The sequence below is a fragment of the Amphimedon queenslandica genome, unplaced genomic scaffold (genome assembly GCF_000090795.2).
Source record: "Amphimedon queenslandica unplaced genomic scaffold, v1.1 AMPQUscaffold_13500, whole genome shotgun sequence".
Classification (NCBI taxonomy): Eukaryota; Metazoa; Porifera; class Demospongiae; order Haplosclerida; family Niphatidae; genus Amphimedon; species Amphimedon queenslandica.
In genome coordinates, this window is record NW_003546264.1 from 404,436 (window position 1) to 429,273 (window position 24,838).

At 36.2% G+C, this 24,838-nt stretch overlaps 8 protein-coding genes and 1 long non-coding RNA gene across 14 annotated transcripts in view; 3 read left to right on the forward strand and 6 right to left on the reverse strand.

Moving 5' to 3' along the window:
• The first annotated feature begins 117 nt into the window (after nucleotides 1-117).
• On the forward strand, nucleotides 118-451 carry LOC109580253 (uncharacterized). Its single transcript, XR_002184149.1, has 2 exons — nucleotides 118-218; nucleotides 298-451. It is a non-coding gene; the product is annotated as an uncharacterized LOC109580253 (long non-coding RNA).
• Nucleotides 452-465: 14 nt separating this feature from the next.
• LOC105316747 (B-cell CLL/lymphoma 7 protein family member A-like) lies at nucleotides 466-2,082 on the forward strand. Its single transcript, XM_011411892.2, has 7 exons — nucleotides 466-622; nucleotides 672-733; nucleotides 784-830; nucleotides 899-995; nucleotides 1,666-1,743; nucleotides 1,841-1,869; nucleotides 1,978-2,082. Exons 1-7 carry the CDS (start codon nucleotides 516-518, stop codon nucleotides 2,011-2,013), a joined length of 456 nt encoding a protein of 151 aa, XP_011410194.1. The 5' UTR covers nucleotides 466-515; the 3' UTR covers nucleotides 2,014-2,082.
• Nucleotides 2,083-2,087: 5 nt separating this feature from the next.
• Nucleotides 2,088-5,724, forward strand: LOC100633968 (alanine--glyoxylate aminotransferase 2-like). The gene is made up of 11 exons (XM_011411894.2): nucleotides 2,088-2,319; nucleotides 2,840-2,952; nucleotides 3,054-3,213; nucleotides 3,374-3,448; nucleotides 3,930-4,023; nucleotides 4,263-4,376; nucleotides 4,567-4,649; nucleotides 4,738-4,832; nucleotides 4,885-5,009; nucleotides 5,083-5,318; nucleotides 5,420-5,724. Exons 1-11 carry the CDS (start codon nucleotides 2,174-2,176, stop codon nucleotides 5,559-5,561), a joined length of 1,383 nt encoding a protein of 460 aa, XP_011410196.2. The 5' UTR covers nucleotides 2,088-2,173; the 3' UTR covers nucleotides 5,562-5,724.
• On the reverse strand, nucleotides 5,570-10,334 carry LOC109580250 (receptor-type tyrosine-protein phosphatase delta-like). The gene is made up of 13 exons (XM_019993231.1): nucleotides 10,234-10,334; nucleotides 10,033-10,143; nucleotides 9,895-9,977; nucleotides 9,736-9,834; nucleotides 9,240-9,500; nucleotides 8,512-8,799; nucleotides 8,426-8,455; nucleotides 8,113-8,295; nucleotides 7,964-8,059; nucleotides 7,598-7,915; nucleotides 7,484-7,545; nucleotides 6,906-7,360; nucleotides 5,570-6,095 (listed from the first exon to the last, which is right to left on the reverse strand). The coding sequence occupies exons 1-13, from the start codon at nucleotides 10,308-10,310 to the stop codon at nucleotides 5,966-5,968; spliced, it is 2,193 nt and encodes a 730-aa protein (XP_019848790.1). The 5' UTR covers nucleotides 10,311-10,334; the 3' UTR covers nucleotides 5,570-5,965.
• An 86-nt stretch (nucleotides 10,335-10,420) lies between these two features.
• Nucleotides 10,421-14,220, reverse strand: LOC109580251 (phosphatidylinositol phosphatase PTPRQ-like). The gene is made up of 11 exons (XM_019993232.1): nucleotides 14,132-14,220; nucleotides 14,007-14,083; nucleotides 13,819-13,959; nucleotides 12,447-12,728; nucleotides 12,103-12,393; nucleotides 11,857-12,054; nucleotides 11,674-11,766; nucleotides 11,329-11,619; nucleotides 11,211-11,275; nucleotides 10,695-11,164; nucleotides 10,421-10,640 (listed from the first exon to the last, which is right to left on the reverse strand). Exons 1-11 carry the CDS (start codon nucleotides 14,215-14,217, stop codon nucleotides 10,478-10,480), a joined length of 2,157 nt encoding a protein of 718 aa, XP_019848791.1. The 5' UTR covers nucleotides 14,218-14,220; the 3' UTR covers nucleotides 10,421-10,477.
• A 7-nt stretch (nucleotides 14,221-14,227) lies between these two features.
• Nucleotides 14,228-17,399, reverse strand: LOC109580249 (phosphatidylinositol phosphatase PTPRQ-like). The gene is made up of 13 exons (XM_019993230.1): nucleotides 17,325-17,399; nucleotides 17,172-17,279; nucleotides 17,043-17,125; nucleotides 16,888-16,986; nucleotides 16,701-16,829; nucleotides 16,282-16,575; nucleotides 15,938-16,228; nucleotides 15,690-15,881; nucleotides 15,550-15,642; nucleotides 15,209-15,493; nucleotides 15,097-15,161; nucleotides 14,580-15,046; nucleotides 14,228-14,493 (listed from the first exon to the last, which is right to left on the reverse strand). Exons 1-13 carry the CDS (start codon nucleotides 17,378-17,380, stop codon nucleotides 14,334-14,336), a joined length of 2,322 nt encoding a protein of 773 aa, XP_019848789.1. The 5' UTR covers nucleotides 17,381-17,399; the 3' UTR covers nucleotides 14,228-14,333.
• Nucleotides 17,400-17,421: 22 nt separating this feature from the next.
• On the reverse strand, nucleotides 17,422-17,970 carry LOC100634095 (chromatin modification-related protein MEAF6-like). Its single transcript, XM_003384150.2, has one exon. It carries the CDS (start codon nucleotides 17,947-17,949, stop codon nucleotides 17,467-17,469), a length of 483 nt encoding a protein of 160 aa, XP_003384198.1. The 5' UTR covers nucleotides 17,950-17,970; the 3' UTR covers nucleotides 17,422-17,466.
• A 42-nt stretch (nucleotides 17,971-18,012) lies between these two features.
• LOC100634223 (N-acetyl-D-glucosamine kinase-like) lies at nucleotides 18,013-20,094 on the reverse strand. Its single transcript, XM_011411895.2, has 9 exons — nucleotides 19,960-20,094; nucleotides 19,805-19,889; nucleotides 19,654-19,746; nucleotides 18,994-19,246; nucleotides 18,767-18,885; nucleotides 18,608-18,695; nucleotides 18,453-18,553; nucleotides 18,304-18,385; nucleotides 18,013-18,235 (listed from the first exon to the last, which is right to left on the reverse strand). The coding sequence occupies exons 1-9, from the start codon at nucleotides 19,986-19,988 to the stop codon at nucleotides 18,057-18,059; spliced, it is 1,029 nt and encodes a 342-aa protein (XP_011410197.1). The 5' UTR covers nucleotides 19,989-20,094; the 3' UTR covers nucleotides 18,013-18,056.
• A 63-nt stretch (nucleotides 20,095-20,157) lies between these two features.
• LOC100634349 (breast carcinoma-amplified sequence 3 homolog) overlaps nucleotides 20,158-24,838 on the reverse strand; it is a 6,124-nt gene continuing 1,443 nt past the window's right edge. The window contains exons 1-20 of one of the 6 annotated variants that reach the window (XM_003384152.3): nucleotides 24,231-24,360; nucleotides 24,085-24,139; nucleotides 23,907-23,985; nucleotides 23,740-23,840; nucleotides 23,492-23,637; nucleotides 23,060-23,179; nucleotides 22,928-23,004; nucleotides 22,804-22,880; nucleotides 22,637-22,739; nucleotides 22,516-22,586; nucleotides 22,415-22,468; nucleotides 22,259-22,359; nucleotides 22,076-22,211; nucleotides 21,856-21,949; nucleotides 21,624-21,800; nucleotides 21,385-21,495; nucleotides 21,144-21,336; nucleotides 21,010-21,098; nucleotides 20,604-20,963; nucleotides 20,158-20,524 (exon numbers count right to left, since the gene is read on the reverse strand). In XM_003384152.3, the coding sequence (XP_003384200.1) occupies nucleotides 20,298-20,524; nucleotides 20,604-20,963; nucleotides 21,010-21,098; nucleotides 21,144-21,336; nucleotides 21,385-21,495; nucleotides 21,624-21,800; nucleotides 21,856-21,949; nucleotides 22,076-22,211; nucleotides 22,259-22,359; nucleotides 22,415-22,468; nucleotides 22,516-22,586; nucleotides 22,637-22,739; nucleotides 22,804-22,880; nucleotides 22,928-23,004; nucleotides 23,060-23,179; nucleotides 23,492-23,637; nucleotides 23,740-23,840; nucleotides 23,907-23,985; nucleotides 24,085-24,139; nucleotides 24,231-24,286 (2,427 nt within the window). In that variant the 5' untranslated portion in view covers nucleotides 24,287-24,360 and the 3' untranslated portion in view covers nucleotides 20,158-20,297. Of the gene's footprint in view, nucleotides 20,525-20,603; nucleotides 20,964-21,009; nucleotides 21,099-21,143; nucleotides 21,337-21,384; nucleotides 21,496-21,623; nucleotides 21,801-21,855; nucleotides 21,950-22,075; nucleotides 22,212-22,258; nucleotides 22,360-22,414; nucleotides 22,469-22,515; nucleotides 22,587-22,636; nucleotides 22,740-22,803; nucleotides 22,881-22,927; nucleotides 23,005-23,059; nucleotides 23,180-23,491; nucleotides 23,638-23,739; nucleotides 23,841-23,906; nucleotides 23,986-24,084; nucleotides 24,140-24,230; nucleotides 24,361-24,838 lie in introns of those variants that run through there. The other 5 variants (XM_019993240.1, XM_019993241.1, XM_019993238.1 and 2 more) reach the window with 5 other exon arrangements.

Here is a 24,838-nt window from a genome sequence, read left to right on the forward strand (position 1 = left end):
CTCTCTCTCTCTCTCTCTCTCTCTCTCTCTCTCTCTCTCTCTCTCTCTCTCTCTCTCTCTCTCTCTCTCTCTCTCTCTCTCTCTCTCTCTCTCTCTCTCTCTCTCTCTCTCTCTCTCTCTCTCTCTCTCTCTCTCTCTCAGTGAATTTCACACTGACTTCCCATCAGCTTCAAAAGTGGTCCAAGTTAGTACAGAGTTTCATCATTTTGATAAATCAGGTAAGACTTTATTATTCAAATTCATAGTGTGCATGTATGAAATTTTACCTGGTTACCCAATAAATTTTTGTTTTCTTAGTCATGAAGATACAAGTCGATGAACGACCGAAATTCCTCGATGCATTATCAGCATTGAATTTATAGCTATACTATTTATTATTATTATTTTATTTATTATTTTTTAACTCCAAAAACAGTGAAGACAAGTATTTCAATAAATATTTATAACAGTATTGTAATTAATTATTTATGGGCGTGGTCTGAAATAAAATGGTGGCTCACAAGTGGCTTTGAAAGATGAGTACAATGAGCGCCAGTAGGAACAGTTTTCGTCTAGAGACGAGATCCAGAGCGAGAGACGACATTAAAAGAGTCATTCAAACCATAGACAAAGTTAGAAAATGGTAAGTAGCTAGGTTTATTAATGTCAGTGACCACGCCTACCTTTAATAGGGAGAAGAAATGGGTTGATCTAGGACTGTCAAATTCAATCAAAATATATAAATGGGTTCCTGGTAATTTTGATTAATTACACGTGCATTTTTGTTATTATTATTTGCGTTAGTTAGAGAAGAAATGAAAGAAGAAGACGAGATTAACAAAGAAAATGAAGTATACATATATATATTTAACCTGCAAGCTGTCATTGTTACTCCTTTCTCCTCTCCCTCTCTCTCAAGCCAATGGATCTCACAGTTACTGTCACTCAACCTCCTCCTCCTCTCCCTCCTCCTTCCGTTGACATCCTCTCATCGTCTGGTGAAATGACACTAACCGGTAAGGAGTAAGAACTTGTTAGAAACCCTGAAGTACATGTATTAGTATGTAAACGTACATATGTCTGGGTGTGGTGGTGGTAAAGGGGATAAGGTGCACTTTTTCAACAAAAATATTTAAGACTTTTTGAAATACATGTACATGTACATGTACTGCAGTTATAATTACTGATCCTACATGTATGTCTGCTTAAGCCTTACAGCTGCTTAATTGGATTTAAAAATTCCATTATTGTCATTCTTATTGCTATGAACACTATGCAATTCTAAATAGGTATTTGATGATGATTGTTATGACACAGTTTATTGTGACCATTGTAACTTGATACAGTATTATCAAAATACATCTACAATAACTGGTTCAAATAACTGGTTTATAGCTAGTAATACCAGTATAATAATAATATCAGTTTGAATAACTGGTGGTTATACCAAAAATGCATTCCATAGTATAAAACAGGTAGCAGTGACCTGTTTCAATTAAAATATAGCCAGCTGCTATGTAGCTATAGTGGCCTCCCTTTTGTAACCCTCTATCTAATCATATGGTTTATGAAATCATGGCATATATATGTCTTCTTCTACGTGATATATTTCTTCTTGTATCTCCATTTTTTATTTACATACATGTAGTGGTGGTATTATTATTATTGTCTGTTTTTTATTTTCAGCTAATCTTCCTCAGAATATAATGGAAGATGAAGACACTACAATCACACAGAGAACAATGGACACACACCAGCCAGAAGGTACACACATTAATAGACATTATGTCTAAATACAGCTGCTTCTTCATTCGTTTTAAATGTGTCATATACATGTACTTTTATCTTGTTTTACTGTTAGGAGTACAGCAGCTGGAGGAAGCTGAAAAGGTTAGTATTTGTATGTCATGGCACATGCCCATCTGATGCATGCAAACAGGGAATGTTGGGGGGATTTTGTGCATTGTGTGTGTGTTTTATTTCTTTCTTCTTTTTAAGGACGGGAAAGACTCAAAAGAAAACCATACTTCTTAGACTCCCTCATTAATTATTCATTACATTTTATTTAATTTTATTAATTAAATTAAACCTATGAATATTAAATAACGCCTCCACTCTCCAAAACCGAAAGGGAGGAAAGGGAGGACTTGCTATTCTATTTATTTATTTGAACGGCAAGGAGATCTTTACAGTAATGGCCGTCAAAGTCTCTAGTTTTCGCGGGCACAGACTCCTTCACGAACCTCCTGCCATCAATGATGAAGATTTGCTTCCGTCGGAGCCAAAGAAACCAAAAACTTTAAAAGAAGAGTCTCTGAAGGCGAGGAAGGAGGTGATGTGGTAAGAAACAATGTCACTTTGTTCTGTCTCTTGATGATTTCATCACAAAATGAGCGCTGCTTCTTATTAGTCCATGCATGTAGCTTGTTTCAGTTGTTTGTTGATACAATGAGGGACAGCCAGGGGTGTGTGTCCTATCAAGTTGTTTGTCTTTCATGTCTTCCTAACAAAAGAGAGAGGGGGAGACTCTATCCTTGTACATGTATGTAGTAAAGGAGGATAGGCTAATAAATGGACATGATTTTTTGGTGTGAAAGATGAAGCAACCTCTCAGCTCCATGTCTATGGAGAGTAGGTGGGTCTGCTGGCTACGTGACTATTTTGGATGCAGTAGATTAGCACTGATTAGTAAAGTATGGGTTACTACCAGGTAGTCTCTGGAGAAAGAGCATACAAAACTCACTGCGTTAATCTGTTTATTAAAGACCCAGTAATGTATCAATATTGTTTTATTGGAGCAAAAGAAAATATCTACTTGTAATTTTAGCATACCTTTCTCTTCCTCCTTCTCATTATGCAGTGATGATATATACAAGACTGATTCATCTGAGAGGATAGTGTGTGCTTCTGGTCAGTATATGTTCACTGATACTGGAGCAAGATACTTGGACATGAGAAATAATGTACACCATGGTAAGAGAAGAGAGGAAGAGAGAGAGAGGAAAAAGAGAGAGAGAGAGAGAGAGAGATGTGATTTAAATTTAAAGCTACTCCTCTCTCTCTCTCTTTTCTAGTTGGTCATTGTCATCCAAAAGTTGTTGAAGCAGGTGTCAAGCAGATGATGTTACTAAATACTAATTCAAGGTTCCTGCATGATGGTATGGTCACGTTAGCTAAGCGTCTCTCGAGCAAGATGCCTGGTAAATTAAACTGCTGCATCTTCACTAATTCTGGGTAAATACATTGTTTATGTTTATTGTTTACATGTATATTGTTTATGATTGTTTACATTTATTTTGTTGTGAGTATTTTCATTTATTTGTATTATTTTCTTTATTTATGATCTTTTAAACACGTATTTATTCTTTCTTTTTATATACACATGTACATGTAGTTCTGAAGCTAATGATCTTGCTTTACAAATGGCTGAACACGTCACTGGCCACTCGGAGATCATCGCTGTCAAGGGGTAAGTTACATGTATTTATGTGTGATCAAATCAAAATCAGAATGAAATTAGAGTGTCTACTATTAACCTGAAAAGAGCTCGCTTGTATAATTCTTTGTACACGTATAGTCATATAGCCATGCTCCATTGCCACTATTTATTGGCATTTTGCCAGTTACGTCCACCAATGTTTTTGATATGATTATGGCCGCCATCAGTAAACCAGTAATTGAAATGCTTCACAGATTGTTCGTTTACAGTCGATGGACATGTGCAGAGCATGAGTGGAGCATGTGGCCAGTTGCTGCTAATGCAGAAATATCGAGAGCATGAAGATACCATGTGAAGACTTGTTCCTCCTAATGCATTTATGATATGATATAGAAGTGCACTCTAATTTCATCCTGTTTTGTCTATTTCCTCCTACTCTCCCTCTCTTTCTTTCCCCCTCTCTTTCTCTCTCTTCTTTTTTATTATTTTTTGTGTGTTTTATTTGTGACAGAGGTTATCATGGCCATCTCAAGTCACTGAGGGCCATCAGTTATCATCCTCTGGCTATTGTTGACGGCCAGAAAAGGCCAGAAAATGTCCACCTGGTCAGTTTACTGTAGAATCCTAATGTTGCTTGCTTCCTCTGACCTTCATTATTGTCAGAACTTTTAACTCAAGAGTAAAGCTTTTTCCTATTTTCTATCAATGCATGTATTGAACCAGTTGAGGTTGCTGCTGGTTTTTAAATTTAATTAAAGCAGCTGCTATATTGATACTTTCATTGTTATTGTTGCTATAATGATTATTTTAATTGTGGTTTCTCTTTCATTATTATATTTCTTAGGTTTCACTCCCTGATACTTTCAGAGGTCAGTATCGTGATCCTCATACAGCTGGTCCTCTTTATGCCAAAGAAGTAAAGGAAGTTATTGAAACATGTCACAATGAAGGAAAGAAGGTATTTATACATTTAGTACATTGTTTTACTATGCTTTGATGTTATAATTGTGTATACATGGAGTACAAATTTACTACATAACATTTTATTTAAAAATAATACTCAACAGCTGGTAGTATGTACAATATACATGTATTTACATGTACATGTATTGTTTGTTAATACGTCTATTATGTTCATTTATTTGTAGGTTGCTACCTTCATATCAGAGCCTATCCTTTGCTGTGGAGGTATTGTTGTATCTCCTGAAGGATACTTAAAGAATGTGTATGAGTAAGTTTAAGATACATGTACATGTATATAGAGCTCTTTTTATTTTTTATTGCTTGTATTTGGTATTTATTTTTTGAATTTATTTTAGGTCAGTAAGAGCAGCTGGTGGCTTGTGTATTGCTGACGAGATCCAATCTGGTTTTGGTAGAGTTGGGACACATTTCTGGGCCTTTGAGCAACACGGTAGGTGTGGTTTATTAAAAGGATTGTACAATTACATGTGTCTCCTTTCCAGGTGTTATTCCAGATATTGTTACCATTGGTAAACCAATGGGTAACGGTCATCCGGTAGCAGCTGTCATTACAACAAAGGAAATTGCTGACCGCTATGCTGCGACTGGAGTAGAATACTTCAACACTGTAAGTACATGTGCATTGTAATTTTGCTAAGACAATTTTAGTGCATTTTCAAATGGTACATTTTGCCTTATAGTTTGGAGGTAACCCGGTTTCAATGGCAATAGCATCGGCAGTCCTGGATGTCATAGACGAAGAGAAACTTCAAGAGAGAGCGGAGACAGTCGGTGGGTACCTGATGAAGGAGTTACGAGAGGCACAGAAAGACTTTAAACAGATTGGGGACGTTAGAGGCTCTGGATTAATGGTTGGAGTGGAACTGGTGAAGGACGGGGAGCCAGACAAGGAACTGGCTAGTATTGTAGCCAAAAGGTAAAGAGAAGGTGTGATGTTGTTATTATTATTTTATTTATTTATTTTGTTTATTTATTTATTTATTTATCTGTCTAGATGTATTTATTTATTTATTGTAGGATGTCAAATGAGTTCATGATCTTTATACTAACCGATGGAATGGATGGTAACGTTTTAAAGATAAAGCCTCCGATTTGCATTGACAAGGAAAACGTTGATCATTTTGTTTCGTCGCTCAAGCAGATCCTCAGTACATCTTAAAGTAATTGTCTCTAATCCAGCAGGACTGATCTTTTTAGTGTTTAATAATTATTATTATGTTCCAGCGATTGTTTAGCAGAAGGAAATATTTGCTCTATCCTCTGTGTTTATCTACTTTTATTTATTTATCTTTCGCTATTCGTTTTAGAATGGCTTCATTGTATTGTAGAGACGTCTCTCGATAAAAATGATGATGGCAATTATTGTAAATTTTTATTATAATAAAAATATCAATTTTTGAGAGATAAAAATATTATTTATTTATAATTATTATAAAAATCAATGTTGACTAAATAAAATCTTTAAAAATACAATATTTATTACAATGAAGAGATATAGATGAAGAGATATAATATAATAATGACAGTCATTGCTGTATATATGTGTGTATTTGAAGTGGTCCTTTATACTGTAGTGCCGCTACTGAAGTTGCTGGAGTATTTACCAATTGTAGATATTGACATCTTCTCGTCGGAGCTACTGGTAACTTCACTCGCTGTTGAGGAAGAGCAAAGGTATAATGGTGGCTGAGGCCTAATAATGGAAGAAAAGACTATTAGTAATATTCTGATTATTTATGTTGCAGGATTTGGGTTCTTTAAAATTGCTTCAGAATTAAGTAAAAGTCCCTGTACTATAGTACATAGTCTCGGGTCAAATTTCATCAAAAATGAAAAGGAGAGAATTCTTCATTTTTATTACATTTCCTGATGCATATACATGTTCTTTTGTTGTGTAGAAAGTTTGAGCACATTCCAATCAAAATTGGATTTTTTACAAATTTTTTAAGTTGCTCTAAAATCGGGTAAAAGTCCCTGTACTATAGTACATGGTCTCAAGCCAAATTTTGCCAAAAATGAAAAGGAGAGAATTCTCCATTTTTATTACATTTCCTGATGCATATACATGTTCTTTTGTTGTGTAAAAAGTTTGAGCACATTCCGATCAAAATTGGATTTTTTTTACAAATTTTTAAAGTTGCTCTAAAATTGGGTAAAAGTCCCTGTACTATAGTACATGGTCTCGGGCCAAATTTTGCTAAAAATGAAAAGGAGAAAATTTTTAATTTTTATTACATTTCCTGATGCATATACATGTTCTTTTGTTGTGTAAAAAGTTTGAGCTGATTCTGATTAAATTTAATTTTTTTATGAATTCTTAAAGTTGCTCCAAAATTGGGCCAAAGGGTCATTGGCCAAATTTTGCCAAAAATAAAAAGTAGAGAATTCTAATTTTTTATAATTTTTTCTGATGCATTTATATGTTTTTGTGTTATTTTTAAACTTCGAGTTAATTCCGATTAAAATTGGATTTTTTGTGAATTTTTCAATTAGCATAACTCACTGATTTGACTTCTTGCTGTGATACTTATTACAATAGTTGGCGAGGAGTACACAAGTGAAGATCTCCAGCAGAAGAAACAGCCCAAGCACTATAGATAGAATGACTGAGAATACTTTAAAGAAGTCCTCATCATTCTCCCCATTCTGTCCCGTAGTACCCAATGGTGGACAGTCCTCAGTTTCACATACATTACTAACATTGAGATTCAGTCCAGATAATAAAAGAGAATTTCTCGGTAGTCTTTCTATTAAAAGGTCCCTCAATCTTTGACTGCTGGTTTTACTAGTTCCAATGACAGTAGTACAGAATAATGCACTGCCGTCAATTCTTCTTGAGTTGCATGTAAGAGATGATTGGACAAGATGACTTGTAGTGATGGAACAGGAACAAGCTTGGTTGAGAGAGTTAACTACAGCCACGCTTGCATTACTGATCTTCTCATTGAGATCCTCTAACTAAAATAATAGAAAAAACTCAAAATAATTCTTATAATTTTAAAACAGAATATTCATCAATTATTATGAATATTTTCCTTATAATAAGTAGCTATATATTATAATAAGACTCTTTTAACTTACGATCCATTTGCTGCAGTTGTAGACACCACTCAACAGTACACAGATTTTAGTACTAGCATATGCTACAAAATATTAAAATAAATAATAATAAAGTTTTGATTATTTTAAGCTCACTTGGTAGTAATACACTAGGAGAAAAAGGCCCAGGACCAGAGCTAGTACTTGCTTGTATTTTAATGCAGTAAGGACTCTGTACATTAAGACTATTAAGTGAGTGAGAGAGTCCCTGGGTCTCGGAACTGCTCACTATCACAACAGTCTTTGTATTGACAGTATTTCCACACGTTTCATTAGAAGACGATTGAGCATAAGAAATTGTGTAGTTCTTTACGACTCCTTGACTGTCCCAGAGGTCAAGTGGTAACCAGGAGAGCCTTCCTTCATTTGGTTCTGCTCGCACAGCACTGGATATGCTTGGATAAGCAGTAGGGGCTATTTTTATAAGGAGATTATGAATATCATTAGCATTTCACTGCATACCTCCTTCCTTTGTGAAGAATACATCACTAGAAATCATTCCTGTACTTCTTCCATCAGTCATTAGCAAAGCATCCAATCTGTATGGCACATATGGGTCTATATAGTGAAAATACAGCAAAATTATTATGATTATTATAATTTTTATTTACTTAATGTCAATATGATATTAAAGACTTGATTTGGGCGGAGTGTCCATTTGTTTATTAGTCTTGATAGTTGAACGGTGTGGAGGGTTAAGTGATAATACTTTACAGCGTATATGGTATTTGAGGGCGGAGTCCAGACGAGGTGGGATGTGGTTTGGTGATTAGTAACAGACAGCAAATTTGTACCTAAATCAATGAGGCATTGAACATTATCCCATACTCAGTAATAACAATAAATGTTGAAAGTAATAATAAAAATAGTGATAATAATATTGAAAGTAAGCAAAACAACAAAATAATAACAAATGAAACTTACTCTTCTCTAGTGAGAGCGGAGTAGGAGAAGCTAAAAAAGAGAAAAATGGCATTAAATGCACAGCTCATAAACCCATCATAACTTACCCATAGTCTGCTGTACGTTAGCAGTGATATAATTAGCTGCTGGACCCATTCCAGCATCAGTCCTAGCAGCAATACTTATCTGTACACTTTGATAGATGCTCAGCCCATTCAAGAGATACATCCTCAACTGTCCATCAACAGATATTCGATCAATCGTGGATCCACCATAATTAATGATGAGGGTGTAGTTCCTTATGATCCCATTGGGTGCTACTGGTTGGTCCCACTGTATGAGGAGTGTTGTATTAGAAATTGTCTCAGCTCTGAGATTAATTGGAGACGATGGAGCTACAGAATAAAAAATATTAGGCATTTATCAGCAAGTATGTGTTCATTTGCAGAAATGGTCAGCAAGATAAAATTAAACTGCTATTCAAAAACTTCTTTAGCAGCATACAGTACAAAAACTACGTGGCTCGGGGCTAAAGCCCTTTAAATGTTTTACATTCTTCTAGTAAGATCAACTTCTATAATAGTAAACATCATCAAAGAAATAGTCTAGTGAAAAGGGATTTGGCTAGACTCTTAACTGTGTACTTCCTACAACTAAAAATCATAACAATCTATCAAAGGAAGCTGACTGATGATGCAAAAGGATGTCTATTCTCCATAAAGCTATATACAGTCATTATTTGTTATTTATAGCTTGGTCCAACAATATTCATGACTTTGTGCTTCCAATTATAGTTAGAAGAATTCGCTAAAGACCCCCCAAGAGCTCAGCTAACCTTTTTGTTGTGTTTCCACCGATATGCATGACTCTGTTCCATTCCCTTGTTTTAGCAACGAGACAACACAGCACTTGTAAACAGAATATGGAATGAGGCCACTGATAGTGGTCTTATTCCCTCCAGGATCAATGGACTCATTGAGAGAATGAGATGAGTTGGAACAGAGTGCGATATATCCGTTAGAATTGTTATTTGAGGGCAAACTCCATCCTAGTTGAACTGATGCATCACTGATTGAGACATGATGCAGCCCATTAACTATACAAGGAAAGTTTATAGAAATTATCATCAATAGTGTAACCACATTTGACACAGAGTAGACCACCCATTACTTTACTAATGGCCAACCCAGACAAACTAGTTTTGATAGTGCATGCCACTAAAATTGCCGCCAGTGAAGTAATTCTATGAAAATTCATGATTTATACTTGCAGGCATACTGACTACATTTTTGCTGTGCTGTGTTGCAAATGCATTGTAATCTTGAATATACCTTTCTGGCAGTTATTGCCAGTCCATCCTGATATGCAGCCACATATATCAGGTCTTAAACAAGCTTTGTTTGGTCCTTGACAAGGGCTGGAGCAAACAGCTGCAGAAGAAATGTTTAAAATGTTATTAATTTGTTAATGTTATTTTGTCAAAGGCTTACGTAGACATTGTGGCCCTCCATAACCAGGGCAGCAATCAAAGTCTTGAAAATAGACTGTTCTGTTTAACGTTACAACTTCAGTTCTGATGGTAAAATCATAACAGAATTTAGATCAATTTTATGCTTTATTATACTTACCCTATGCAGTAGTTATTGCACCAGTTAGTGCAGCAGTAAGTGATATTCTTGGTTACGTTGTAATACTCTAACTTTGTTCTGATTACAAGCACTTTGCAGGGCTCGATAGAGCTATGTGAAAAAGAGACAAAAAGTATTTAAAACTCACAAGAATAAGCGCTAAAAGGAGTCACTGAGGATTTGTACAGCTAAAGGACTAACCTGGACTGAGGCTGGGAAGCCATTAAAGGTAGGAAAAGGAGAGCAAAGAGAACAAGAGCCATCTCTTTGAAAGCCATGATGCGCTGAGACTGATAAGAAATGCTGATAACAAACTGACTATGAATTCATTTCACTGCTCGCCCACTCACACGGTCCCCTTTGATGCAAGCTCCCTTTTGCACATGAATACACTTTAATAAAACAAACTTTTATTTATACATTATTAACATAATTTTATAATACATTAATTTTCTAAATTATCCATCAATTGTGCATCATCGTCATCATTTATTGCACGAGCAATGCCTGTATCACCATAGAGTGGGTTTGCTAGCTCAAAAGCATTTGAAGTTTTACGTCCAATTCTAACACCTGGCCTCCTTGTAGGGAGCTCAAGACTTGTGTCACTGCAGGAATAAATAAAATATAAATAATGATGATAATAATAATTAGTACACAACCTTTTGCTGCTTTTCTTGGATCTTCTCCACAGTACAGTACCCACAGTGGCAATAGTTAGTACTAGCAAGAGAAAGAAAGCAACAGTTATCCCAGTGAGGGTGCCAATCACTGCAGGAGCTAGTACACTAGAAGGATTACTAGCTCCAACACTGCACCCATCCAATGCAATCACTCCTAACTCATTTATAAGTACATCACAAGCTCCATCAATTGTATATCTGGAGCCTTCAATGCTCACTGTGGGGCTGGACTGGGCCCAAGATTGCATGAATCCTATTAGTTGTGTTCCATTGAATACAGAAGTTTCTATTAGCTCTCCTTGAAACACAATGCTGGTAGTGTATCTATCATCACAGAGATATCTTGTTGATGTAATGTAGCTGACAGAATAACTGCAATTGCAGTATTCATTGATGACACTTGCGATCACAAGTGCTAGTGAACCAACCTTTGAACTAGCATTAGTACTCTAAAATGAATAAATAAATAATACTCTAGCAATATCATAATATTACCAGCCATTCTTTACAATCAGATATTCCTGTGATATGAATTTGAAATGCACTTTTAACCTCATTTGCTGCATAAAACATTTATCATAATCATTCCATATATCAAGCACTTAATGCTTACATTTAATAAAAAGCGAAGGAGATTCTGGTCCTATCCCTTCTCTGGTACTAGCTGACACAGATATACAATAAGATATCCCTGGGACAGCAGCTATTGATAACATGGTTGCATTAGTCTCTATGACTCTCTCATTTTTAGTAGAAGAGCAGTCATAAATTGACTGGGAGACAGCAATATTGTACGATATAAGAAATCCCCTCAAATTTTCAAGACTCATTTTATTCCATGATAGACTAATGACTGTTGGTGATATTCTCTCATAACTGGTTACCATTGGAAATGTCAGTGGCTCTAAAGCATGAGAATATGATAAAGTACTAATGATGCAATGGGGGAGGATGTTACCTGCTTCTGCTGTGAAGAATTGTACAGGTGAGAGTTCTCCCTTACCAGCTATTGTTTCGGCTATTATGAGTAGATAGTATGGAACAAAGGGGCCTAATGTTACGATGCAATGGAAAGAATGATAAACAATTATAAAATAAATAAACAAACAAATAAATGAAAAATAGATTTTTTAATGCTCACGGAGATTGTGAAGGGCAATGAAGAAGTCGTGATTTGGTAGCAAAGTCTTAGTGAATGAATAATAATCAGGGGATAGACTGTAGATTCTAAATTCATAAGAAATGATAATCCCATTAAGTTCTGATGGAGGATGCCATGATATATTGACTGCATGCTGGGCAAGGACTGTTATTGAAATACTATCAACTGGTCCTGGAGCTGAAGGGAAAGAATAAAATTAATAGCAAGAAAAAAAGCATCACTTACTATCCTGAAGTGTTCTTAAGGATATAACTTCAGTTCTTGGTCCTTCACCTAATGCTGTGCTAGCTGATATGCTTAACTGGATAAGTTGATGAGGAACAAGTGCTTGTAATAAGTAGAAGCTGATATCACCATCTACAGTACGGACATCAATATCACTGCCATTGGTGTAGTTTATATAAATCGTGTAGTTTGTGATAATTCCATTTGGAGGATCAGGTGGTTTCCAGTTTAAAATGATAGACCTGGAGGAGGCTGGGGTACTCTCAAATGATTCCGGCCATTTATCAGGAACTAAAACAAAATACAAGAAAATAGAGAGAGAGGTGAGTTAGGTAAGTTCTCACCAGCTTCCAAAGTAGAAATATTTACACAGGCTTCCCTGCCATTTCCCTTGTCCATCCAATGAGGAGTAGCACAGCATGAGTAATCAGTGAATGGAATGACTCCACTAACATTAACTGAAGTATGGCCATACACTGCAAAGGACTGGACTGGTTCATAGTTAGGAGCAGTGCAGTTGAATGAGGTTCCTTCAAATGGTCCATCCAAAGTGTCGTTAGTTGGGAGATTGAAATTAAGAATAAACCAATAGGAATCAATGACAGTATCAGTGACTGTAATAGTTCCTGTATAATAAAGAATATATATTATATAGCCCATGTTAATTTTTATGCACATAGAAACTAGCTTCTGATACATATTGATGTACTTATGCTACGTAAAAAGTTTGAGCTGATTCCGACTTCAATTTTTCAAGTTACAGTCATTTTAAGAAAACGTCAAAATTCTAAAAAATACCCTGTACTATAGCCCATGGTTTTTTCCAAAAAATGGCTCCGAAATCACCCCCAATTTTTATTACATTTTCTGATACATATTGATGCCCTTATGCTGTGTAGAAAGTTTGAGCCGATTCCGACTTCAATTTTTTAAGTTGCGGCCATTTTAAGAAAACGTCAAAATTCTGAAAAATACCCTGTACTATAGCCCATGGTTTTTTCCAAAAAATGGCTCCAAAATCATCCTCGATTTTTATTACATTTTCTGATACATATTGAAGTACTTATGCTACGTAGAAAGTTTGAGCCGATTCCGACTTCAATTTTTCAAGTTACAGCCATTTTAAGAAAACGTCAAAATTCTAAAAAATACCCTGTACTATAGCCCATGGTTTTTTCCAAAAAGTGGCTCTGAAATCATCCCCAATTTTTATTATATTTTCTGATACATATTGATGTACTTATGCTGTGTAGAAAGTTTGAGCCGATTCCGACTTCAATTTTTCAAGTTATGACCATTTTTAAAAAACTTCAAATTTCGGAAAAAATCCCTGTACTATAGCCCATGGTTTTTTCCAAAAAATGGCTCCGAAATCACCCCCAATTTTTATTACATTTTCTGATACATATTGATGCACTTATGCTACGTAGAAAGTTTGAGCCGATTCTGACTTCAATTTTTCAAGTTACGGCCATTTTAAGAAATAGGCCAAAATCGGGAAAATACCCAAGGCTATAGCCCATGCTTTTTTCTGAAAAATGGCTAAAAAATGACCCCCAATTTTTATTACATTTTCTGATACATATTAATGTACTTATGCTGTGTAGAAAGTTTGAGCCAATCCCGACTTCAATTTTTCAAGTTATGGCTGCTAGTTTCCACATGTTAGTACATTCATGTACATGTATCTATCATGCATTATGTATCACTGCATACCTAGACATCTTCTAGCATCATTAGCCAGTAGATCAGGATACATACATGAGCAGTTGTAGGATCCTTGAGTATTAACACAAGAGTCCTCCCACTCACACTCATTCAACTTGTCAGAATCAGCAGAAAAACACTCATCAATATCTAAAATAAATTACTAATTATAAGAAGAAAGGAGAAGAAATGTATACCTATATTACAGTTATCTCCTTGCCATCCTTGTTTGCACACACACATATTTGGACCACTGCATTCAAAACCTTGTCCACTATACAATAGATATACATACAGTACTTGTAAGTCCTTCATCACTTACTCTATTCCTTCCACTATCAATAGTATCACTATTAGTAGTGATACTGTGTTCATCATCTTTTGCTGTTGATGGTAACACCCAAACATTCTCACCAGCTATGAATAATGGTCTCTTTAATAACATTCATTAATTCAATCAATAAACATGTGACAATAGTGTGCAGCTATTCATAAATTACATTAAACATTATTGAGCTGTTATATCATTGGGAATAATCAGATTTCTCTTCTTCTGATGCTTCACATAACTTTTCTGCATCAGCAAAATCATCGTCTAAATTATCCTCGAGTTCATCCTCTGGTATAGGATTAGTAACACTGTATATATTTGTATTTTGAAGTTGAGAAATGTCCTTACTTTTACTAAAAACAGAATAATTTATGACATGCTTTATAAGCTAAAGGAATCACCATGCAATCATGCTAAAAGTGAATCAATTCTTATTTACTTTGATGGTCCACGTTTTTCTCTCTTTTTGAGGATGTACAGAATTAAAGCAGTAGCTCCAAAGAAGAGTCCCAATGTTATTATTGATGATATTATGACCCCAAGAGAAACAGAGAGAGCAGTAGAAGAAGAAGAAGAAGAATTTTCAGTGGTTTGAGTTCCAATTGATGCTGATTGACAAGCAGTAGGATTGGAGTCACAATTCGAGAGAGAGAACTGGACGCCATCCAACACAATGATTGAAGTGAAGTTGGTCCAGTTATTGATGAACATGGTTAATTCATTGCTGTTGTAATCTCTGGTTCTAACTAACTTTCCTTGAACAGTTACACGATTAGTGTTAGCACCATCACAGGTAAAGTTAAGCTGAAAGTAAGATGGCTGTACACCACACTGGCAATTCTCATTGACAACAATTGTAAGCTTCTCTTTAATTGTAGATACAATACTATCTGAGTTTCTACTTGACTATAAAATAATAATTTGTATGTATTATAATGCATGGAAATGCTGCTTACCTGTGTCCATTTTAAACAATCATACACACTAGTGAGATGAAAATAGAATTCACTGCTAGAAAAAGCTAAATTGATAGTCAAAAATAATAATTTAAAATTCCCGCCGCTCTACCTTCAAGAGAAACAGGTGTAGAGAATGGGCCGGTTCCTTTTATAGTTACAGCTGCTACTTTGAAGCAGTAGCCCTCCAATGGATTAAGATCATGCAGCTGTATACTAGTATCTGTTGTATTGATGAGCACTTCTTCATTTTCATCACATTTCCTTTGGTAAGATACGGTGTAGTACTGCAAGAATCCACCTGCATCTTCATCAGTAAATCTAGTCCATGAGAACAGTATGGTTGTTGGGGTCAGACGCCCTGTGTCTGAAGTAAGCGATGGAGACATGCCAGGTACTGTAGAATTAAAAAACAAATAAATGTGTGGGATAGCTATAATTATTGTAATATACTTCTTTGATCAGTGAAGAATCTGAAAGGAGCAGAAGCACCTCTAGCTACAGTAGTAGCTGCTTTCACTTCAACTTGGTATGGAGAATAAGGCTCTAAAATGAAATAATAGATTAAGTTAAAATGAGAGTATCATTTATACCTAAATCATGGACAATTACGTATAAATCATCTTCAGCAGTCAAGCTCCATTCCCTGAGCTGCTGTGAGGTTGATAGTAAGAATATGTGATAACTGATAATGATTCCATTAAGAGACTTTGGTGGATGCCAAGTGACATTAATAGAATTTTGACTGAGGACAGCAATGTTTAAATTATGGACTGTACCTGGTGCTATGAAATTTGAAAAATAACAAAATTTGTAAAAATTTTTACAATTTTTTTCTTACAGCTTTGCTTTGTCCGATTAAATTCAAAGTCAGAGAAAGGTCCTAGGCCTCCTCCAGTACTGGCGGCCATACTGACACCAACCAGCTGGTATGGATAGAGGAACCCGAGAATAAAGAACTCAATATCCCTGTCCACCATCACACTGAATATCTTGCTGTGATTGGTATAGTCGATATTTATAGTGTAACTAGAGATGATCCCATTCGTTTGTTGTGGTGGCTGCCAACTTAACAGCAAATTCATTGCATCAACACTTTCCACAGTAATGTTTTGTGGTGGGTCATCAGGAGCTAAAATTATAATTAAATATTAATAAATTATTATTAAGTTTTATCAAACTTACAGTCTTCTAGTGTCCGCACATCAACACAGCTGCTTTCACTAACGTCTCCATTAGTCCAAAGCACTTCAATGCAGCAGCTGTAATTAGTGAATGGGCTTAAAGGAAACAAACTAGCGGAAAGGTTTTTAGTGTATATTCCATTTTCTTTGATAGTTTTACTATCATGGCTACCAGTAATGTTGCAATAGACGTTGTACTGATCAATATCTCCATCAGCAGTGTAATTAAATGGAGGAGACCAGGAGAGACTGATGCTCCTTCGATTAGGAGTAGCTGAAAAGTTACTTGCAGGACCTAAATAAAGAAAGAAAATATACCAATCACCAAGCAACAAATGCAAATATCATGTAAAATTAAAATCGATCATATATACTTATAAATGCATGATGCGTGGAGGTTCATGCACTTTAAAAACTTACTTAGACATCTTCTATCATCACTAGCAAGTACGTCTGGATAATTACAGGAGCAGAGATACCCTCCATCAGTATTGTTGCAAGAAGACCTCAGCTCACACTCGTCAGTCAGTAGTGAGCACTCATCAATGTCTGCAAAAAGAAATTGCAACGTTATATTTAGTAGATATGACATTCCTTTTGAACTTACCTGTTAAGCAGCGATAGCCAGTCCAGCCTTCAATGCAGCCACAGTGATTAGGAGCAATGCATATCTCATTGTCATTGCATTGAGGTGATTCGCATTTAGCTGAAAGAGAAAGAGTACTAAGTGAGTGAAGAAAGCATTCATGCATGGCTACTGACCTGTGCAATTCAGGCCTCCATAACCTGGACAGCAGTGAATTTCAGTCATGTACGTGCCAAAGGATCCAAGATAAGATTGTGTCCTATAGCTTATAAATGACCAGCTAATAAAATGTTTGGATTACTGACTTTTCACAGACTGCAGCTCCAAACCAGCCACAGCTGTAGTAAAACTTGGTGTAAAAAGTTACATAGTTAACAACTAGCGCAGCTACCGTTTCACTGCAGTTATAAGGACTATGGAGCAACAATAAGGAGCCTTTTCTTCATAACATGACTTACTTCTGAGATGCTACAACAGTTAGAGCGAGAGAGAAAAGCAAGAATTTGATGAGCATCTTGCTACAAACAGGGCGTGGCTGGGTGATCAATAAACTAATTAATTTTATTACTCTATGAATAATAATGAGCTATATAAAAAGTTTTATTTGTGTTTTATTTTTCTTCTCTTGTTCTGTGATGATATCCTGGAGTCCTTGAGCCCCCTCTGAGACTGCTCTTGACTTAGCGTAGAACACTGCGAATGAGTGTCACTCATATCTTCAATGGAATCCTGCAAAGAGATGTCTTCATGAAATGTCTCTCCGTCAAATCGACGATGATTGGTTGCGTTGGCCTGCGAGGTGACCGACGATCGAGAAAAAAGTCTATCAGAGTCCGAGAACTTTTTTCTCTTTCTCTCGGTTTTAGTTTGTTGAGCTCTTAGCTGGTTCTGGTATCCATCCCAACCTTTGATGACATTACCATAGGCGAGTGTGTCTTCGAGATAGCTTCCCTCAAAGGCGTATATCTGTCTCTCTAGATTAGCCAGACTCTCTGAGAGCTCACTCTTCCTCTTTAAAAGCTCAGCAAGCTCAGCCCTAGTGTCTAACTGCTGCTGCTGCTGCTGTTGTGAACTGGCCGCCATTTTGAAATGTCTCTAATAACCACGCCCACAAATATTTAGCAGCAATCAAAAATTTGACAAAAATTCAAAAATTAAATCTTTCCAAAAAAGCAATAATGTTTTTGCTTCTAGCTTGTTTTAGGTGACGTAGTGTAGAATAGAGAGCTGTTCTTTTTGTAGTCAATGTCTAGAGAGAGTTCAGCAGCTTTGGCTCCTAAAATAGCAGCACCAACTGATCCAGAGCAGTTTCCAACCAGCATGTACAAAGTAATGGGAACAGTGGCAGAAGAAACAGCTGCTTCAAAACCTAGGGAGGTGGAAATGAGAAAGAAATATAGTTTTGATTCAATGATAATTTACAAATATATATCACACCTGATTGTAAAAGATCCCAACTGTTAAAAACTGCTCCTTCAAGCAGTACAGGAATAGACCCATTCATCTCTTTGATAAGCACCTGCAATATAATGTAATATGTACAAAAAACAGCAATAAATCATTATGTAAGTAATAACGTAACTGACTGAGTCAACTTTTGGTACTAAAGCCATAACATGTCGTCCCAGCTCAAAACCAGCATCATAGAATAACTGAGTAACAATAGGATCCTTAGTCTCCTTGGCAACTATAAGGAAAATTAGAAAGTATCATGATAAAGAAATGAGCTGATTTTGTGTACCGTCAGATAATATTTTGCACAATTTGGCAATGTGAGACTTTGAAAACTTCTCATAAATGAAATCCAAGATGTCAAATCTGTCCTTAATCTGAAAGAAGAGCATTAACATGAAAATATACAGCTGCAATGAACCAGTCTCCATTAATGTCATTATCTTACATTAAAGTATTTGTAAACTTCATCTTTTAATATCTTTATGTCAGTACCAGCTGGTGCTTGTCTAAAACCATCTTCAATGTCGTAGACCAGTTTAACAGCTCTGTGTGATATCCAATAACCTAAATTAATAATAATAATAATAATAATAATAATAATGATAATAATAATGATAATAATAACAACAATAATAAGAATGACAATAATGTTGATAATCATTAATATCTTACCAGATCCTTCATCTCCAAGCATGTGGCCCCACCCCCCACAGCGATGAGTGCTATTATCAGGATTAACGAGCTCACAGTTTGATCCAGTCCCTGATATCAGGACCATGCCACCAGAGGGGAAGGCAGCGGCAATAGGACCAAAGGTATCAGTGGTTACGTACACGTTAGAACTAAGGAGAGGAGTTTTTGATAAAAGTCCGGATTTGATTCTTTCTTGGCCTTCCTTCTGCTCTCCACCACTTAATGATAAACCCTATAATTATCAATAATTAATAATATTATTAAAATAATGGCCAAAAATGTAATAAAATTAAAACTTCTCTCCTATTAATTTTTGGGAAATTACCCTGTACTATAGTACAGAAACAGCAACTTTAAAAATTCGTAAAAAATTCAATTTTGATTGAAATGAACTCAAACTTTCTACACCACATAAGAACATGTATATGTATCAGATAAAGTTATAAAAATGAAGAATTTTCAACTTTTCATTTTTGGCAAAATTTGGCCCGAGACCATGTACTATAGTACAGGGACTTTTACTTGATTTTGGAGCAACTTTAAAAATTCGTAAAAAATTCAATTTTGATCGGAATCAGCTCAAACTTTCTACACAACATAAGAACATGTATATGCATTAAGGAGAAGTAGAATACATACAATAGATTCCAGTGTCCCTTTGACTCCAGCTGCATCCATTGCTTTAACCAAAAGCTCGTGAATAACATTAACGCAACCTTCAAACGTAAATTGCTACAAAATAAAATAAAATACATTCCACCCAAAAGGAAACATATACAAAGGTCCTTACCCAAGGATTGGACCCTCCTCCAGTAGCCTGCCCCAATATATCACCATTTTGATTTATAATGACAGCATCAGTATGGCTGCCACCACTAGTGGAGGGTGGGGAGATGAAATATAAACTCAAAATTACAACCAATAACTTATTGCAACTTCATTTACCCTAGTACTCCACCGTAGTATTTCATCATAAGGCTAAGGAGAAAGAGTTACACAAAAGGTTCTTTTATTTTTGCTAAAAATAAAGCCTGCAATCCAGCCCCACCCTTTTTAGAGGTGTGGCTAACGTATTGAAGTCACTAAAGGCCAGTAAAGAGTTAAAAATTTCTGCTTTTTTATAGATTTTCTTTTATTTAATCATTTCATTAAAACTAATCTAATAATAGATGTGATGATGTAATGAGATAATACTTAAAATAAAAATATTTCGTCTCTTCATGCATGTATAAAGTTTTTCAATTCTACCTCTCATATTATAATTATATCTAATAATTATTATTCTAATATAATTCCTGAACTATCTTTTTATGGGACTTCTTCTTTCCTCCTAATGCTGTTTCTGTTTCCGGTGCTATCAGTAAACAATCTTGTTTGTGTTTACTGTTTTGTTTATCATCCGTTATTATAAGCCGATCGCTCATTGCCTCTTCTATCAGCAGCTCAAGATCAGCTCCGCCTCCTTTCAACTTAGGGGCTACATCCTTCCAGGAGCCAAAAGCTTCAACATCTAAAATAATAACAATAATGGTAAAATTTAAGTTTAGCATACTGATCTAGTATTTGTATAATTCTCTCCTTTTTCTTACCAGTGTCTTCCAAACTAGAGCAGTTTGACTCGCTAGTCTCGTCCTCCTTCCTTCCTCCCCTCCTCCTCCTCCTGTTACAAGACTCTGCACTATAACTAGCAGGGAGACTCTCGTTCTCGCCAAACGTTACGTAACTACCCAGCGATCCTCCCCCACTACTCCCCAGGTAATCTTGGGACGGGGGTAAGACGGCTAGAGGAGAGGCCAGTCCTTCTTCCTCTTCATCAGTGGTTGGTTGAGAAACTCGTTTAAATGAGAACTGAGGTCCCATCCAGAGCCGACGTGTGGGCGGAGCATATGAGAGTAACTCAACTTGAGATAGCCAGCCTTCTTTATCGGGTAAAAAAATGGAACCACCTCCTTAATAAATAAAATAATTAATTAATAAGTCATGTGACTGAGTTACCGAGGGATTGCATCTTTTCCTGATGAAGTTTGTGGAGTGATATCAGATGATTATCGTCACTTAAAGTGGGAGGGGCATCAAACGGCTTACTAATTAATAATAAACAATAAAATTAATACTGACTCCGCCCATACCTCAATAATTTCCATGTTATTTTAGGTGCCGACTGTAATCCGATTTGAGTCTCTTCATCACTCTCGTTGACCACGCCCCCTCCGGCCCCAGTATTATTGTTAGTGTTCTCAATCGGTCCCAGTAGGTACTCAGTCAAGGAACCGTCTCCACCCAGTATGTAGATAGAGTACTCCGCCTTGTTCTCTGTAAAATCTTTTAATAATTATTATAAATAATTTAAATTGTCAATGTGATTTTTACCGATAAGTTTAAGTGAGTTAATGTTATTATCCGTTGTTATGGGAGCAAAGTGAGCCCTCACACAAATGTAGTCAGTACCATCATCACTGGCCAGTGAATTACCTTTGGAACCTAAAACAATATTAATATTATTAATAAAGAACATGTGCATAGCAATGAATGTGTACACATACCAATCAATCAAAGCATATTAAAAGTATTATATACACAGTATTGAATTCTTTCACAGTCTCACTGACCTGGTAGATACTGCTGTTTTATCTGCTGGAGTGAAGGTATCATCAGTGGTGATGTTCCTCCGTTATTAAAGGCTCCTCCTCCTCCAGTCCCAGCCTCTTCAATACCAGCACTGGTATGATACCGACTGTACTGGTTGACCACGTGAGATACCTTATGGGTACGAACTGTGACTGGACCTAATAATAACATGTATGTACATCATTATGGTATAGATTTATCTGTTTCTCTTACCTCCATAAGGTGATATAGGAAAGAGATGAGTTGTTCCATTACGTGTGGATACAGCACACCAGCGACTGTCGTTAGAGAAACTGACATCTTGAACCTTGAAGGAAGAGGAAGAGAGAAAGAAGGAGAATAAAAAAAATAAACTTTGGGTCAGAATAGATTAAAACTTTCAGCATAGCATAATGTAGAGAAAACTATAATCTCTTTTCTCTCTCTTTCTTACTATTCCAGTGGTTGTTCCTCTGTACAAAGAATAAAGATGGGCAACTTTGCAGTCGCTTGATCCAAGAAGATTTGGCGATATATGAAACACATTGAAATACTGTCCTTCAGAATCAGCAGAAAATAAAATATTGCCACTAAAAGGAGAGGAGACTAAGGGACAGGAGTAGCTGGTTAGAAATACCTCCTGTTAAACTTGAGCATAGTGATGTATGTATCACTGATAGTATGGCACAGGAAGTGAGCCAAGACACCATCTGTCTTCCTCAATTCACTAACTTGCACCTGGTATACACAGTGGGCTTTAAATAGAATACACTGGGCATTAAATAGAACTCACTTCTCCGGAACGAGAATACTCAATGTCCAGTATAGTAACAACAGGAGGAGAATTCTAAAAAGGAAATTCCAGTAAACTCTTGTGTATCTCAGTATACTCACTTCACCAGAAGAGGGTGTGGTCCTTGTTGACTGTGATGAGTTCCTGCCAGTGAGTCCACTGAGTGTATCAGCTAATGGAGGGAAAGAGAGCAGCTGTCAATAATAGAATATGTTCACTTACAGAGAGCATTGAATCCTTTCTTTACCGTGTTCACTACAGTAGAGGCCACAGGAGGAGTGAGTCTATCTGACACGCCCCCAACTGAGAGCAGGTGGGGATGAACCTACATTTGTACATGGAATTTCGCTAATAAACTGATACTACATGTATATGTACATGGACTGTACCTTCAAATCAGAGAAGGCTAACCATCTCTCTCCCAGTGCTATAGGATTAGTCCATAGTTCAGAGCCACGGTAGCCAGCTATAGGAAGAGAGAGATAATGATGAAGGTCTAAGTGTCTTTCTTACTTTTTATAATCCATTTCTTTTCAAAAGTTCCTGCATCAAGAAGGACCAATCTCTTCTGAAGGACAATGACTACCACACTATAGCAGAACAAGAAAGAAAAGATACAAACACTTCACTTCATGAAGTACCAACCGTTTGTTTGAACTAATGTCTAGTATTGAATTCTTCTCAAATTCAAATTTCTTTACTTCCCTCCCTCCTCCTCTCAGAGAGATCACAACAGCTGTAGAATGGAGGTGCTTCTGCATACCACTGGAGGAACAAAATAAAAGATTATAATATCAAATTATTTATTGTTTAATTGGCAACAAATGAAGATATTAAAAATACATTATTGCTCTTATTAATGAAAGCAGCTGTGTGTCCATTCTAAATCCCTCCCTTTCATTGACAAGTGAAGCTCCATAAGATACAGTATTTGTGTGTAAGTTTATGTAAAGCTTTGAAACTACTGCCAGAAAATAATACGCTAATATACATGTATGTACATGTACGTTCATCTAATGCTACTACAGAAATATTGCATCAGCCAATTTGATGATGTCAGATTACATCATTCCCTACCTTCCCTTCCTAACTACAGCTAGTAATGGCCGACTTGAACTGAACTCATCTTCACCAGGAGGAGGAGACTTGAGGAGGGTAGCCAGTTTAGCTGGTCCCTCTCCATCTTGAAGTGTTGAATAAACTTCTTTAGCATCTCCATTAGGCTGGAGAAAGAGGGAGAGAGAGAGAGAGAGAGAGAGAGAGAGGGGGGGGGGGAGGAAGGAGAGAGTAAACAATTATTATAAAACACTCTCCATTAAACTAACTGTTATCATCCATAACACAATCCCAGAGGAAAGACCAGTCAATAAAACCAGCGGCTGTGAGGATTGAGCCAATTCTTCACTCATAAACCCATTAACGTGTTCTAATAATAGTAACAAGTATAAAGTCATTGCATGAGCTATTATTAGTAACGTGTACTATTATTAACCTTCAGTCTCAAACCGAGCCCAATGCACAATCTCTCTGTGTAGGTTACTGCCTGACGTGGGGGCGGTTGATGCATAACTCTAAACAATTTAATAATAAAAATAATAAATATCGATTATAAATACTCCAAAATTAAAATAATGTGCATGTAGTTACAAAGTTATAATGATCATTCTTACCTGTGGTATGTAATCTTGAAGATATCCTAAAACGTTCTTTAACGAACTGGAAGAGCTGGAGGGAGGAGGAGGAAAAGGTGAGAATTATGTACATTTACATGTATGTACATGTACGTGTTACATGTAGAAGGATAAATTTAGAATACCTCGCGGCCTCTGGACTGATGCAGTTACCAAAGGATCGCCCAGTCTCCCTCGCCATAGCTTCACTCGTCGAAACGAGGCGAGAAAGAATGATCCTTCAAAATTGTAGTTATTAAAGGGTTAATTACAAAAGGGTGTGGTTTTAATAATTAAATAGCCACGCCTACTAATATACCGTAACTGTTAAAAATTAGAATAGAAAAAATAGTAACTACAAAAATTTAGTAACTACAAAAATTTACTATACAAAGTCAGAAAATTAAAAGAAATAACGCAACACTAAAAAGAAAGCAGCAAATATTCAATAGTCCGTCAATAAAAAATTAACTGACACTTTGAGTCAGTTCATTTATAATGTCAGACATTTTAGGACGCAATTTACAATTATCCATAACACAGCGTTGAACAAGACCCTTAAACCCAGCCCGTCTAATAGAATTAACATCCTGCCTTCTGTTACCAGGCTGTGGAATAGCACAAATACTCATCTCTATAAGGAGGACACCATAACTGAACACATCCATAGCAGGAGAGTGTTCCCTTGGATTCCCTGCTTCAGGTGCCGAATAGACTCGGTTCCCGGGATTTTCTGTCGTAGCAATGAGATTCT

Coding starts and splice junctions, on each gene's coding strand:
- LOC105316747 (XM_011411892.2), top strand. CDS start 516: ATGAGTACAATGAGCGCCAGTAGGAACAGTTTTCGTCTAGAGACGAGA. Junction 623..671: donor ATAGACAAAGTTAGAAAATG/GTAAGTAGCTAG, acceptor TACCTTTAATAG/GGAGAAGAAATGGGTTGATC. Junction 996..1,665: donor TGGTGAAATGACACTAACCG/GTAAGGAGTAAG, acceptor TTTTATTTTCAG/CTAATCTTCCTCAGAATATA.
- LOC100633968 (XM_011411894.2), top strand. CDS start 2,174: ATGGCCGTCAAAGTCTCTAGTTTTCGCGGGCACAGACTCCTTCACGAA. Junction 4,377..4,566: donor GTCACAATGAAGGAAAGAAG/GTATTTATACAT, acceptor ATTTATTTGTAG/GTTGCTACCTTCATATCAGA. Junction 4,833..4,884: donor CTGGGCCTTTGAGCAACACG/GTAGGTGTGGTT, acceptor TCTCCTTTCCAG/GTGTTATTCCAGATATTGTT.
- LOC109580250 (XM_019993231.1), bottom strand. CDS start 10,310: ATGGCTTTCAAAGAGATGGCTCTTGTTCTCTTTGCTCTCCTTTTCCTA. Junction 8,800..9,239: donor GGTGGAAACACAACAAAAAG/GTTAGCTGAGCT, acceptor TTTATTCTGTAG/CTCCATCGTCTCCAATTAAT. Junction 6,096..6,905: donor CACAGCAAGAAGTCAAATCA/GTGAGTTATGCT, acceptor TTCCATTATTAG/GCCTCAGCCACCATTATACC.
- LOC109580251 (XM_019993232.1), bottom strand. CDS start 14,217: ATGTTTGGGTGTTACCATCAACAGCAAAAGATGATGAACACAGTATCA. Junction 12,729..13,818: donor TGATGCTAGAAGATGTCTAG/GTATGCAGTGAT, acceptor TTTATTATACAG/GAACTATTACAGTCACTGAT. Junction 11,165..11,210: donor CTGATTGTAAAGAATGGCTG/GTAATATTATGA, acceptor TATTCATTTTAG/AGTACTAATGCTAGTTCAAA.
- LOC109580249 (XM_019993230.1), bottom strand. CDS start 17,380: ATGCTCATCAAATTCTTGCTTTTCTCTCTCGCTCTAACTGTTGTAGCA. Junction 16,576..16,700: donor TGATGATAGAAGATGTCTAA/GTAAGTTTTTAA, acceptor TTCTTTATTTAG/GTCCTGCAAGTAACTTTTCA. Junction 15,494..15,549: donor ATTCTTCACTGATCAAAGAA/GTATATTACAAT, acceptor TTAATTCTACAG/TACCTGGCATGTCTCCATCG.
- LOC100634095 (XM_003384150.2), bottom strand. CDS start 17,949: ATGGCGGCCAGTTCACAACAGCAGCAGCAGCAGCAGTTAGACACTAGG.
- LOC100634223 (XM_011411895.2), bottom strand. CDS start 19,988: ATGATGAAATACTACGGTGGAGTACTAGG. Junction 19,747..19,804: donor GAGGAGGGTCCAATCCTTGG/GTAAGGACCTTT, acceptor TTTATTTTGTAG/CAATTTACGTTTGAAGGTTG. Junction 18,696..18,766: donor AAGTTTACAAATACTTTAAT/GTAAGATAATGA, acceptor CTCTTCTTTCAG/ATTAAGGACAGATTTGACAT.